The sequence below is a fragment of the Gopherus evgoodei genome, chromosome 4 (genome assembly GCF_007399415.2).
Source record: "Gopherus evgoodei ecotype Sinaloan lineage chromosome 4, rGopEvg1_v1.p, whole genome shotgun sequence".
Taxonomy (NCBI): Eukaryota; Metazoa; Chordata; order Testudines; family Testudinidae; genus Gopherus; species Gopherus evgoodei.
The window spans coordinates 127859807-127870817 of NC_044325.1; the positions used below are offsets into that span (position 1 = coordinate 127859807).

At 55.3% G+C, this 11011-nt stretch overlaps 1 protein-coding gene across 1 annotated transcript; it reads right to left on the reverse strand.

Annotated features, from left to right (window-relative positions):
• Positions 1-4997: 4997 nt before the first annotated feature.
• On the reverse strand, positions 4998-9175 carry LOC115651248 (glycine N-acyltransferase-like protein 3). Its single transcript, XM_030562190.1, has 5 exons — positions 9083-9175; positions 7998-8105; positions 7533-7659; positions 7039-7159; positions 4998-5454 (listed from the first exon to the last, which is right to left on the reverse strand). The coding sequence occupies exons 1-5, from the start codon at positions 9158-9160 to the stop codon at positions 4998-5000; spliced, it is 891 nt and encodes a 296-aa protein (XP_030418050.1). The 5' UTR covers positions 9161-9175.
• Between the last annotated feature and the right edge of the window lie 1836 nt (positions 9176-11011).

Below are 11011 nucleotides of genomic sequence, written 5' to 3' on the forward strand. Positions count from 1 at the left end.
AATCCCCTGATATTGACTCAAATGGAGCATGAATTTGGTTCCCGCCACCCCCTCTCCCTCAAGAAGCTGGTATGTGCTATGTTACAGAGAGGTGCTGGAGAGATGGGAGATGTTTCTAGTTCCATGGGGCCCAATGCAGAGCCCTGGATTTTCCTGCCCATCCTGTTGGGCCTCAGCCCTGTCCCATAGAGGTTGCTGGGGAGGGGAAGGTGGTGGCTGGTGCTGGGTCAGGAGGCTCAGGCAGGAGTTGTCCCTGTCTCTGGGGCATGAATAATGATGGAACAGGCTGGGCTGGCGCTGGAAGCCCTGGCTCTCCTGCAGCCTCTCTATAGGGAGCTTGTCTAGGGCCACATGGCCAAAGATGGGGCAGCCTCGTGCTTGTGTCTGCTTGGCTGTCGTGGTGCTGAGCACCTGCAAGTAGCCACACCTATGGTGCTGGGGCAGGATATAGCCATAAGCCATGGCACCAAAGGGGTCTATGAGGCTCCAGCTAACAGGGTGGCTGGTGGTATCCCCAGGACCGGTGGAGGGATAGCTCAGTGGTTTGAGCACTGGTCTGCTAAACCCAGTGTTGTGAGTTCAAACCTTGAGGGGACCGTTTAGGGATTTGGGGCTTGGTCCTGCTTTGAGCAGGGGGTTGGCTTAGATGATCTATTGAGGTCCCTTCCAACCCTAATAATCTATGATTTAGGCAAACTAGGGCGCCCTCTCAGGTGAGAAGGTGGAGTGGAGGTGAGCTGGGACAGGGGTCACAGGGAGGGCCACCTGCAGTAATGGGGCGGGTGCACAGGGGAACCGCTCCCTGCCCCAGATTACCTCCACTCTGTCTCCTCTGCTGAGCACACAGCCCCTGCTCTAAGTCTCCTCTAATCAGCGCCGCAAGCCTGAGAGGGTAGGAGAATTAGAACAACGCTAGCGTGCTCAGCGGAAGAGAGCTGGTGTGGGCTCTCTGGGCGGGGTTAGCTGCTGCGGCAGGTGGTGTTAGCTGCCATGGAGCGGGGCAGTGTTAGCTTCCATGGCAGGGGGTCTCCCCAAGCGGGGTTAGCTGCAGAGGAGGTGGGGCTTTCAAGGGGGAGTAGCTGCTGCGGGGGGGGGGGGGTCCCTAGGTGCGGGGCGGTTAGCTGTGGGGGTGGTGCAAGGTGAAAGTTTCACCTAGGGCACGAAACTTCCTTGCACTGACCCTAGGCATCCACGAGGAAGAAGCTGGAGAAGCGACAAATCAGGTTGGCCAGGTACTACCGGCCCTGCTCAGTCCCCACAAAGGGCCTCGTCTCGTTCAGCAGGTCAGCGTGGGAGATGTCCAGGGATGACAGCCTAAGGGCAGAGTCCAGCCTGGGGAGCATAAAGAGGCAGGGTGGTAGAGCCAAGGGGAGAGAGGGACAGGCTGGCTCAGGACGGGGGGAGTAGGACCATGGGGCCTTTCCCCTCAATAGGTGCTGGCTCTGATCCGACCCTGGGGCTGGGGAACTGACTAGCTCAGAGAAGTGAGATGCATGGGAGCTTTCCCTGGTAACACAGGTGGAAGCAGCACTGTGTCATGTCCCTGCTTGGCAGGTCTCAGAGAGGGTACCTCGTTCCTCAGGGAACCTTCTCCCCATTCTCAGAGCATCCCCTGGAGCCAGGCCCTTTGCTGGGGGCCTGAGTGACTGAACCGGCTTTGGGGAGGGAAGATGCCCCTGCCTTTGGGGGGTCCTTGTGGCTGGTGGAGCCGCGACATGGGGCAAGTGGCTGGTAGCTGTCTGTGCTCCGCCTGGGCTGCTTGCCAGGGTGCAGGTCTTCAGGGTGCAGGTTGGACAAGTGTTCAGCAAGGCCATCATGTGCTGTGGAGCAAGGGAGGCCATTGCCCCTCTAGACCTTGGCTTGCCCTCCCCTCATAGGTCTGTCTGCTCCACTTTTTGCCCCACCTGGCTTTGCAGGATACAGGATCACCTGTAATAGTCAAACACAGCTTTGCTCTTCCTCTCCCCTGAGATTTTCTGAAATTTCACCTCTGGTGTTGGGGAATCAGAAGTCTCATGCACATATACCCTGTGCCTGAGATGTGCAGTGTCTGTTGGGTCCCTGAGCAGCCAGAGAGCAGGCTGTGTGGGCAGGGCCAATCCCAGTGAGATGCTGCCATTGGCATCACAAGCCCCTGTGCCTGGGGCCTAGATGAGGTGAGGAATAGGGCCAGCTGACCAGTCTGTGGGACTTTCAGTGACTCTGTCCACCCCACAGTGCCCACCCCCAGGCAGACACTGACCAGATCTCAGGCATGGTGCTGGGATCCAGTGGAGGTAGGTGAAGTAGTTGGATGTCTCCAGCTGCACCCCATTGGCCCTGGTGATGTCCCTCAAGGCTCATACACGCCATCCTGGAGCCCTGCAGGAGGTGGCGACAGGCCCTGAGCAGTGACAGTCCTGATGGGGAACGTGGCTGTTGGATGCCCAGCTCGGAATGTGGGAGGAGAGGGGACCAAGCTGACCCACTGGCATGCCGGTCTCATGAAAGGAAGCCTGCACCAAGTGAGGCAATCCAGTCCTGAGACCATGGGGCACATGGGAGCAACCTGGTGGGAATGTGTGGACCTGGAGAATCAGGGTCTGGCAGTGTTGGGGCTGGCTGGAGTTTGGCCCCAGATGGTGGGGGAAACATGCAATGACTGTGGGGCTCAGGAGAAGGCAGCCCCAGACATTGCCGTGGATGCAGAAAGCCTAACCTCAGTTGATCATGCCCACGCTGCCCAGAAGGACTCAGTAGAACTCTGTGTACATGTTGGTGTAGAAGTCAGAGTTGTCTGATGCCATCTGCCATTGGGGACACAGAGCAGAAAGGCTAAAGGAGAACTCCCAATGGAATGATTGATTTGCCCGCTCCTCCTCCCCACCTCCTCCAAGTCAGCCGGGCCTCTGCCCGGAGGGCCCCTATAGGGAAAAATGGTCCCACTCCTTGTGTTCCACTCCTTGAACCAGCCTGGCCACCTGGGTGCAGCATGGTGGCTGAAGGGGGACACTTCTGTCTGTCGCTGGGTAAGAACAGCTTTGAACTATGGTTGTGAATCCTCCAGCACTTTGTGCCCAACCAGGTTCCTGCAGTTTATATTCATTGCGGTGCCGTGGATCTGCCGGAGATATGGGCGGGCGGGGAGGGAGTCAGATTTGAAGTTGGAAACTCTTTATGGGGCGGCAGCACTGAGATGGCCCTTTGCCAAAGCAGCAGAGGGTGGCACCAGAAATGAGGGAGCCCTGGGCAGCCCTCCTTTACCCCATGCAAACGAGGCTGAAATCACCAGAGCTGGGTGGGGTGGTGGAGCCTGGGGGCTGGCCCAGCTGGCATTTCTCAAAGGATAGGGCACAGGCCTGTCTGATGCCAGGCTCTGGGACGAGGCCAACAGCTGACAGCAAACGGTGAGTGGAGCATAGCGGAGGAGAAACCACTGCTGAAGGGGCATCTGTTCAGTGGTTGTGGGTGGGGAACTAAATCAGAGGACACAGCTAGAGACACTAAGGGGCAGGACTGGCTGTTTACTTATTATTCATAAGTGCAGCGAGGTGAGTTGTTATTGCTGAGCTCTCCCCAGGTGGGTGCTCATTTCCTCGTCCCCTCTAACAAAGCTCTTCTTGTTTCACACACTCTCAGTTTGTCTCTTAATGTCCCCCCAGGGAAGATATTTAGTGATCCTAGAAATTTGATAGGATGGCTCCAACTGGTGCTATAGCTTAGCTTTCCAAAGGAAGCCCTAGATATTGGACCTGACATTTGTTGCTGCGGACACGACCCGGCAGACCAGGTTCCGCACCCAGAGCACTTTGGTCTTCTGACCCTCAGTATTTTGACACAAAGCCAACATTTTCTGGGAACAAGCAGAACCATTTTTGGGAAAATTTCATTTGAAAAGTGGTTTCAAAAATGGGAAACTGTTGCATGGTCCTAGCTGTAATTCTACCTTCCCCCTCACCCACGTGGTCCCAGCCGTGCCAGGGAGTGCTGCCCCAAAGGGGAAATACTCAAAGGTGTCTTCAACAATCAGTTTAATCACAGCTGGGATCACAAAGCCCAAAACGCTTCCTACTATCGGTCAATGTCGGTGGGCAGAGTTAAGGGGATTTGGGTGTTGTGGCTGTGTGCTGCTGAATTTAACATGTCTGGATTGTTTTTGCGTGTGACCTCAGGCCGGGAGTCCTTAGGGATGGTGAAGTTTGGTTTGAGGATAATCAACATCACGGGGAGGTATCTAACTCTTGAGTTACTGAGTCAGACTGGCCCTTGAGGGAGTCCTTTGCAGGGGAACTCTCTTGGGCTGGTTAGTATCAATGCAGAACAGCCAGATCCATCATGGGTTAGAAGCATCATGGGTTAAAACACGCTTTGCTCAAGGAGATGTTGCTGAATGGGGAGCTATTTCCTAGCCCCTTCCACCCCACTTAAAGCTGCTCCAACTTGTATTGTCCATGAGATGGAAAAAAGAGCTGATGAGAGCAGAGTGGAACAGCAAGAGACATGACAAGCCCCAAGGAAGTGGGGGAGAAAGAAATCTAGGGAAGGTGTCTCTGGCAGGGGATGGGGAGGGTGATACACTGACTGTGGAAGAGTTAGAGATGCAATACGCTGAGCAGGATGTCCCAGGGAAAGCAAGGGAGGAAGAGCAGAGCAGATGCAGGCGGCAGATAAACATGCAGCTAGATTGGGTGAAAGATCATTGAGCCGTTGCTGGAGTGTCTGGAAGAGGAACTGGGATGAGGCAGTGCAGGGAAGTGGGATGGGGGTGCTGTGTGTATAGGTCGGAGGTGGTAGGGTCCATCAAGGAGGGCAGGTTATGGGCCCTGGAGATTAGGACAGAACCTCTAAAGGTGCGTATAGGGCTGTGGGGGAGAGCAAGGCCTGTGGGGCTGGGGGTAGCAGGCCCCATGTGAGGCTGGACTTGGGAGATGTTACTGATTCCACTTGGCCAACAATGATCCCCAGACTCCCCTACACCCCCTCCCTTGTCAGATCCCCTGGCCGGTTGGGCTGGGGACTCATGTGGGGGCTGTGCCTGGTGCTGGCCTGGGGGTTAATGTGGGGGCTTTCACCGGTACTGGGTTGTGAAGAATGAAGTACCACAGGTTGGGCAGGCACTGGAAGCCCTGACTCTCCTGCACCCTCTGCATGGGGTAGTTCTCTACGTCCACATAGCCGTAGCTGGGATAGCCTAGTGCATGCAACCGCTTGGCTAACAAATTACCCAGCATCGCCATGTAGCCACGCTGCCGGTGCTCATGCAGAGTGTAGGCAGGCCCCATGGCACCAAACGGGTATGAAGCGATCCAGCTGACCGGGTGGCCAGCAGCATCCAGCAGGCAGATACTGGGGAAGTGGCGGATCAGGATGGCCAGGTACTTCCTGCTTTTCTCGTTCCCCCCAAAGCTCCATGTCTCATTCAGCAGGTCAGTGTGGGAGACATCCAGGGATGAGAGCCTCATGGCCGGGTCCAGCCTAGGGGGGGGCAGAAAGCAGCAGAGCAAAGCCCCAAAGGTCAGTGATGAGAGTGGCACCTCAGAATCATGAGATGGCCCTAAGACCATGAGGTTTGTCAGAACTATGACACTGTGATTGCTGGTCTCCCTTGACAGCTGAACTCCCCTGCCCTCAACCCCTGGATGTGACATGATCAGTACTGTCAACACTCCCAGATATATTATGGTGATGTGGGCCTCACTGCAGAATCTCCTATCCCCATATCTGCCGATCTGTTGCCCAGCAAATCATTCTGCCCCATAAGTTCTGCCCTCACAGAGGCACCCATCAATTCTGTCTCCAGCCCTGCTCACCCTAGCCCCTCCCAGCTTCCCCTCTGCACCTCCTGGTGTTCTTTCATGCCTCCCAGCCCTGTGGGGGCTACAGCAGGCTCCCCTCTGCCCTTCCCAGGCTGGGTGTCCTAGGGAAGGGGTGAACAGGGACATCACGCTGTCCCATTGCTCACAAGAGGGGTGGGTGAGCAGGGAGTGGAACCACCCTGAGATGCTGAACAAATTCTGCTTCCTCTTCCCCCAATCCGTCCCATGAGAAGGTGTCATGTTACCTCAGGGAGAGAGAGGGGCAGGGACCTCTTACTGCAGCAGCTCTGATTGGCTGCTCTTCTCCCAGCAGGGTGTGTGGAAGGGGCAGTCAATCAGACAGGGCTAACCCCCCAACCCTGGCAGGGTGCGATTCCCATCAAGATCATTGTAAGATGAGCTCCAGACCCAGCTAAACTTGTGGGACTCAGAAGTGGGGGATAACAGATCCAAGTGGAGGGGTGAGGAAGCTGCCTTGCTTGGGGGATGGGAAATGGGACACGGGGCCTTTTCCCCTTACCCATACGGTGGCAAGGCTGTCTAATATCTCGTCTCATTAGAACTGAGTGTCTCATTCCCCTTCCTGATAGAGATCCCCCATTCCTAAAGTGCCCCTGGGGTATCTGCCCCTTCCTGGGTCCTGGATGAGAATCCGAGGTCTGCACAGGCTGTGGACAGGGAAGGCTCCTCTCCATCCTGGGCAAGGTGAGATGTGGTGCAGGGATGGGGTAAGCACGGTCTCTCGCTGCCCAAGCCCTGCCAGGGCTGGCTGGCTGAAGGAGTACCTGGTCCCCAGGGGCCATTTCCATCAGGGTTTTCTGGCACAAGCTGGGGGCCCTGTGCAGGAGCTGAAGAGAGATACCCCTCCCCATGGCTGGCCCCACACGAATCCGGCTATGCTCCCCAGTCCCTGAAGGAGATTGGGCTCAGTGCCAATCCCACTGAGATTCTGCTGGTGGCAACAGGACCCCAGTGCCCTAGGCCCTGCATAAGGAATAGTCGGCCAGATCTTTGGCATCCCAGTTAGGGTGACCAGATGTCCCGATTTTATAGGGACAGCCCTCATATTTCGGAGTTTGTCTTATACAGGTGACTATTACCCCCCACCCTCATCTCAATTTTTCATGCTTGCTGTCTGGTCACCTTAATCCCAGTGCCATGCTGGCCAATGCCCCCACTTCTTAGGCTGCCTCCTTCCCTACTACACCCCCTGTGGGGCCCTGTGACACAGGCAGACACTGACCGGATCTCAGGCATGGAGCTCGGATCTGGGTGAAAATAGGTGAAGTAGCGCAACACCTCCAGCTTGATCCCCTTAGACTCGGCGACGTCCTTGGAGACTTCGTACACTCCATCCTGGAGCCCTACAGGGGGCAGAGATGGGCCATGAGCAGTGGGGAAAGGGACTGAATGGTGGTGACAAAAGGCCTCTTTTGTGTGGGGAGCCCAGCCTGACACATGGGTCAGGAGGGGCAGGAGTTTGAGCTTCCAAATCCTCAGCCCCAGCCCTCGGGGAAGAGGGCGTGATCAGGTGAGCTGACCCCAGCCCAGCACTGTCAAGGGGCTACCCTATATGTTCCCGCCCTGCACAGGGTTCCTGGGAGCAGCCTTGCAGCCTGAGGGAAGCAGAGCGCTTTGGGGCTGGTTTTGTAGGGTGGGATCCTAGGTTTGGCCCAGACAGGACATATATGTTCAGTTGCTGTGAGCCTCTCCCAGATGCTTTGGGGCACAAGTTACCAAGGATGCGGAAGCTCTGTCCCCAGTTGACAGCACCTGCACTGGCCAACAGAGCCCGGTAGGCACCTATGTCCCGGTAGTACACTGTGTATGTGTTGGTGTACAAATCAGAGTCATCCAATGCCACCTGTTGGGGGAGACATACAGCCAAGATGGGAGAATTCCCAGTGGAATGACTGACCTGCCTGCCCCATCTCCCCTGAGCCAGCCTGGTCTCCCCTGAGCCAGCCTGGTCCCCCCTAGAGGGGAAGGGCTGCGTCTCCCATTCCCAGCCCCCAAGCCAGCTTGGCTCAACCCTGTGGGCCCCTGAAGTGGAAGGGCCCAGAATCCCAGTCCGTTTCCTCCCTGAGCCAATCTGGCCCCCCATCCTGAAGTCCCCTAGAGAGGAAAGGCCTCAGGTTCCATTCTACATCCTCCTGGGCCATCCAGGTCCCCAGGTGCAGCGCAGTGACAGAGGGGCTTCACCTCTCTCCGCGGCCGGGTGAGGACGACTTTGAACTCGGGCCATGAATCCACCAGCACCTCCTGCGCAGCCGGGTTCCCCTGGTTTATGGTCATTACAGTGCCATAGACCTGCCAGGGACATGGAGGTGTTGGGGTCAGAGCTGGATGGGAGGCAGCAATTCCCACTCCCACAACTCTGTTTGAGGCCACCCAGTATTTATTGGGGGGTTTCAGCATCTCGTGATCTTCTGCACATTAGGTGGGTTTTTGCCCTTCTCCAACATGGCCTCCCTCTCCCATCCCTGCCAATGGGGCTGACATTAGGTCCTTCCTTTAGTTAAAATGGCCACCACCTCACAATGATTTCAAGAGGCTGAGGCCTGAGGGGGGGAAGACGGGTGCCCCAGGCTATGGGTACCAGAGATGGGGGGCAGGGGAATGTGAGGGGCAGCAAGGAGAGGCGAATGGGGAGCGAGTGTGGGATATAGGGGATGCTAGGGGTTGGGGTGAGGGACAGGGAGGGGGCAGGGATACGGAGGGGAGAGATATGGGGAAGAAAGTATGAGGGACGAGGCTGGGCCTGTCTCTAACCACCACCCCAGGATTACTCTCCTGATTTAGGGGTCTGACTCCTCATTTGTGGGTCCTGGCCTGGTATCACAGGGGAGACCCTGAGTGCGGAGGAGGGGCAACAAAGGGACTGGTGACCCCCACACACACTTGAGCCTTGTGATGACATGGAATCATAGAGGGAGCCAGAGCTACCCAGACCTTTGCTCGGCTGGCACAGAGCCTGCCTGTGCTATAACCGTTTGATATGGAGCCAATCTGCCCTGTGACTGGCTGGGGAGGTCCTGCTGGCTACACTGGGTGAGCAGCAGGAATTTGCTGGATTTGGAGTTTGGGAGACAGGAGATGTGAGTGGGGAAGGGGCAGCTTGGAGAGCAGCCAGCACCTGAGGGGAGGGGCCTGCCCCCCCAGCTAGTCTTTGACCCAGGGGTTATGTCTTGCCCCCAGCCAGCCCAATCTCATCATCCCATCACTCTAGGGAGAGAGAACTTTCTGCCCTGCTCCCATCCCTGGGAAAAAAGATCGGTCCTTGTCACCAGCAATGTATCAGGCAAGCTCCTCCGTAGTGTCCCCTCCAGCAGCCGCAGCTTGGAGGAGCAGCTCAGGTTCAGCATCTCTGGAGTGGATGGGCCCTTGGCAGATTCCAGCAGGGGTGGCACAGGGGATACCTTTGTGGGAGAGACCCATCAGTTCCCTGTGACCTTCCTCCAGCCGCCCCCCCCCCCCACCGGCCCTGCCAAAATAACAAATGCTGTGGGTAGACCTACAATAACAAACCACTCTGGTTACAACACCTGTACCCACCAGAGACCCTACAATAACCACCCCAATGGCTATATTCTCAGTGCAGCATTTCCTGTGGATTTTCCTCTCCTCCTAAGTATCAACACTTCCTTGCTGTTAATGTTTCAGCTTTTCAATCTAAAAATTACTTTTGATGAGAATTTGCACAAGTGGTGCTTGGATGTTCCCAGAGCTCAAGGAGTGGCAGGTCAGTACCTCAGCTGAGTCTTATTTCTCTTGTAAGGGGCAACAAATCTTCACAAAATTTCCCCCACAATTTGCTAAACTGTGTTTGTGGGACCCTACAAAAACATACCAGTCTGGGTGCTTCTCCCTTGCTCATCATAGACCCTACAATAGAATCATTGAATCATACAATATCAGGGTTGGAAGGGACCTCAGGAGGTCATCTAGTCCAACCCCCTGCTCAGAGCAGGACCAATTCCCAACTAAATCATCCCAGCCAGTGATTTGTCAAGCCTAACCTTAAAAATCTCTAAGGAAGGAGATTCCACCACCTCTCTAGGTAACCCATTCAAGTGCTTCACCTCCCTCTTAGTGAAAAAAGGTTTTCCTAATATCCAACCTAAACGTCTCACACTGCATCTTGAGACCATTACTCCTTGTTCTGTCATCTGGTACCACTAAGAACAGTCTAGATCCATCCTCTTTGGAATCCCCCTTCAGGTAGTTGAAAGAAGCTATCAAATCCTCCCTAATTCTCTTCTGCAGACTGAATAATCCCACTTCCCTCAGCCTCTCCTCCTATGTCATGTGCTCCAGCCCCCTAATCATATTTGTTGTCCTTCACTGGACTCTTTCCAATATTTCCACATCCTTCTTGAAGTGTGTGTAATGTGGGGCCCAAAACTGGACACAGTACTGTAGATGAGGCCTCACCATGCCCAATAGAGGATGTGCTGGAAATGTTCCTATGTATACAGCCCAAAATGCTGTTAGCCTTCTTGGCAACAAGGGCACACTGTTGACTCATATCCAGCTTCTCATCCACTGAAACCCCTAGATCCTTTTCTGCAGAACTGCTACTTAGTCACTCAGTCCCTAGTCTGTAGCATTGCATGGGATTCTTCTGTCCTAAGTGCAGGACTCTGCACTTGTCCTTGTTGAACTTCATGAGATTTCTTTTGGCCCAATCCTCTAATTTGACTAGATCCCTCTTTATCCTATTCCTACCCTCCAGCATATCTACCACTCCTCCCAGTTTGTCCTGTCTAGGCGTCTGTGGCCCCAGTCATGCCAGAGCTGGTCTGTACAGGACTCAGGTGGACCCAGTAGCTTCTACTTACCTGGACAATTTCTCTGCCAGAGTAAGGGGCACCCCCTGTGAAGATAGAGTGACAAGGTGTCCGTGAGGCAGTGAGGTCCCTGCCTGGCAGCAGCTGGTCCCGTCTCCACTGAGTCTCGCTCTCCTTCAGGGGCTGCTCCAGCCTCTTATCTCTGAGTGAATGAACCATTAACAGAGTCTGTGCCTGGCCCGGAGCTGGGGGCAGCAACATTCCTGCAGTCACCGGCACTCCTTCCATGGGCAGGGAGAGGTGAGATGATTTCCTGGGGCCAGTGGAATAGAATTCTGAGGAAACGTGTATCATAACCTTATTCCCAGATTCTGGACCTTAGCGTCCAAAATATGGGGGTTAGCATGAAAACCTCCAAGCTTAGTT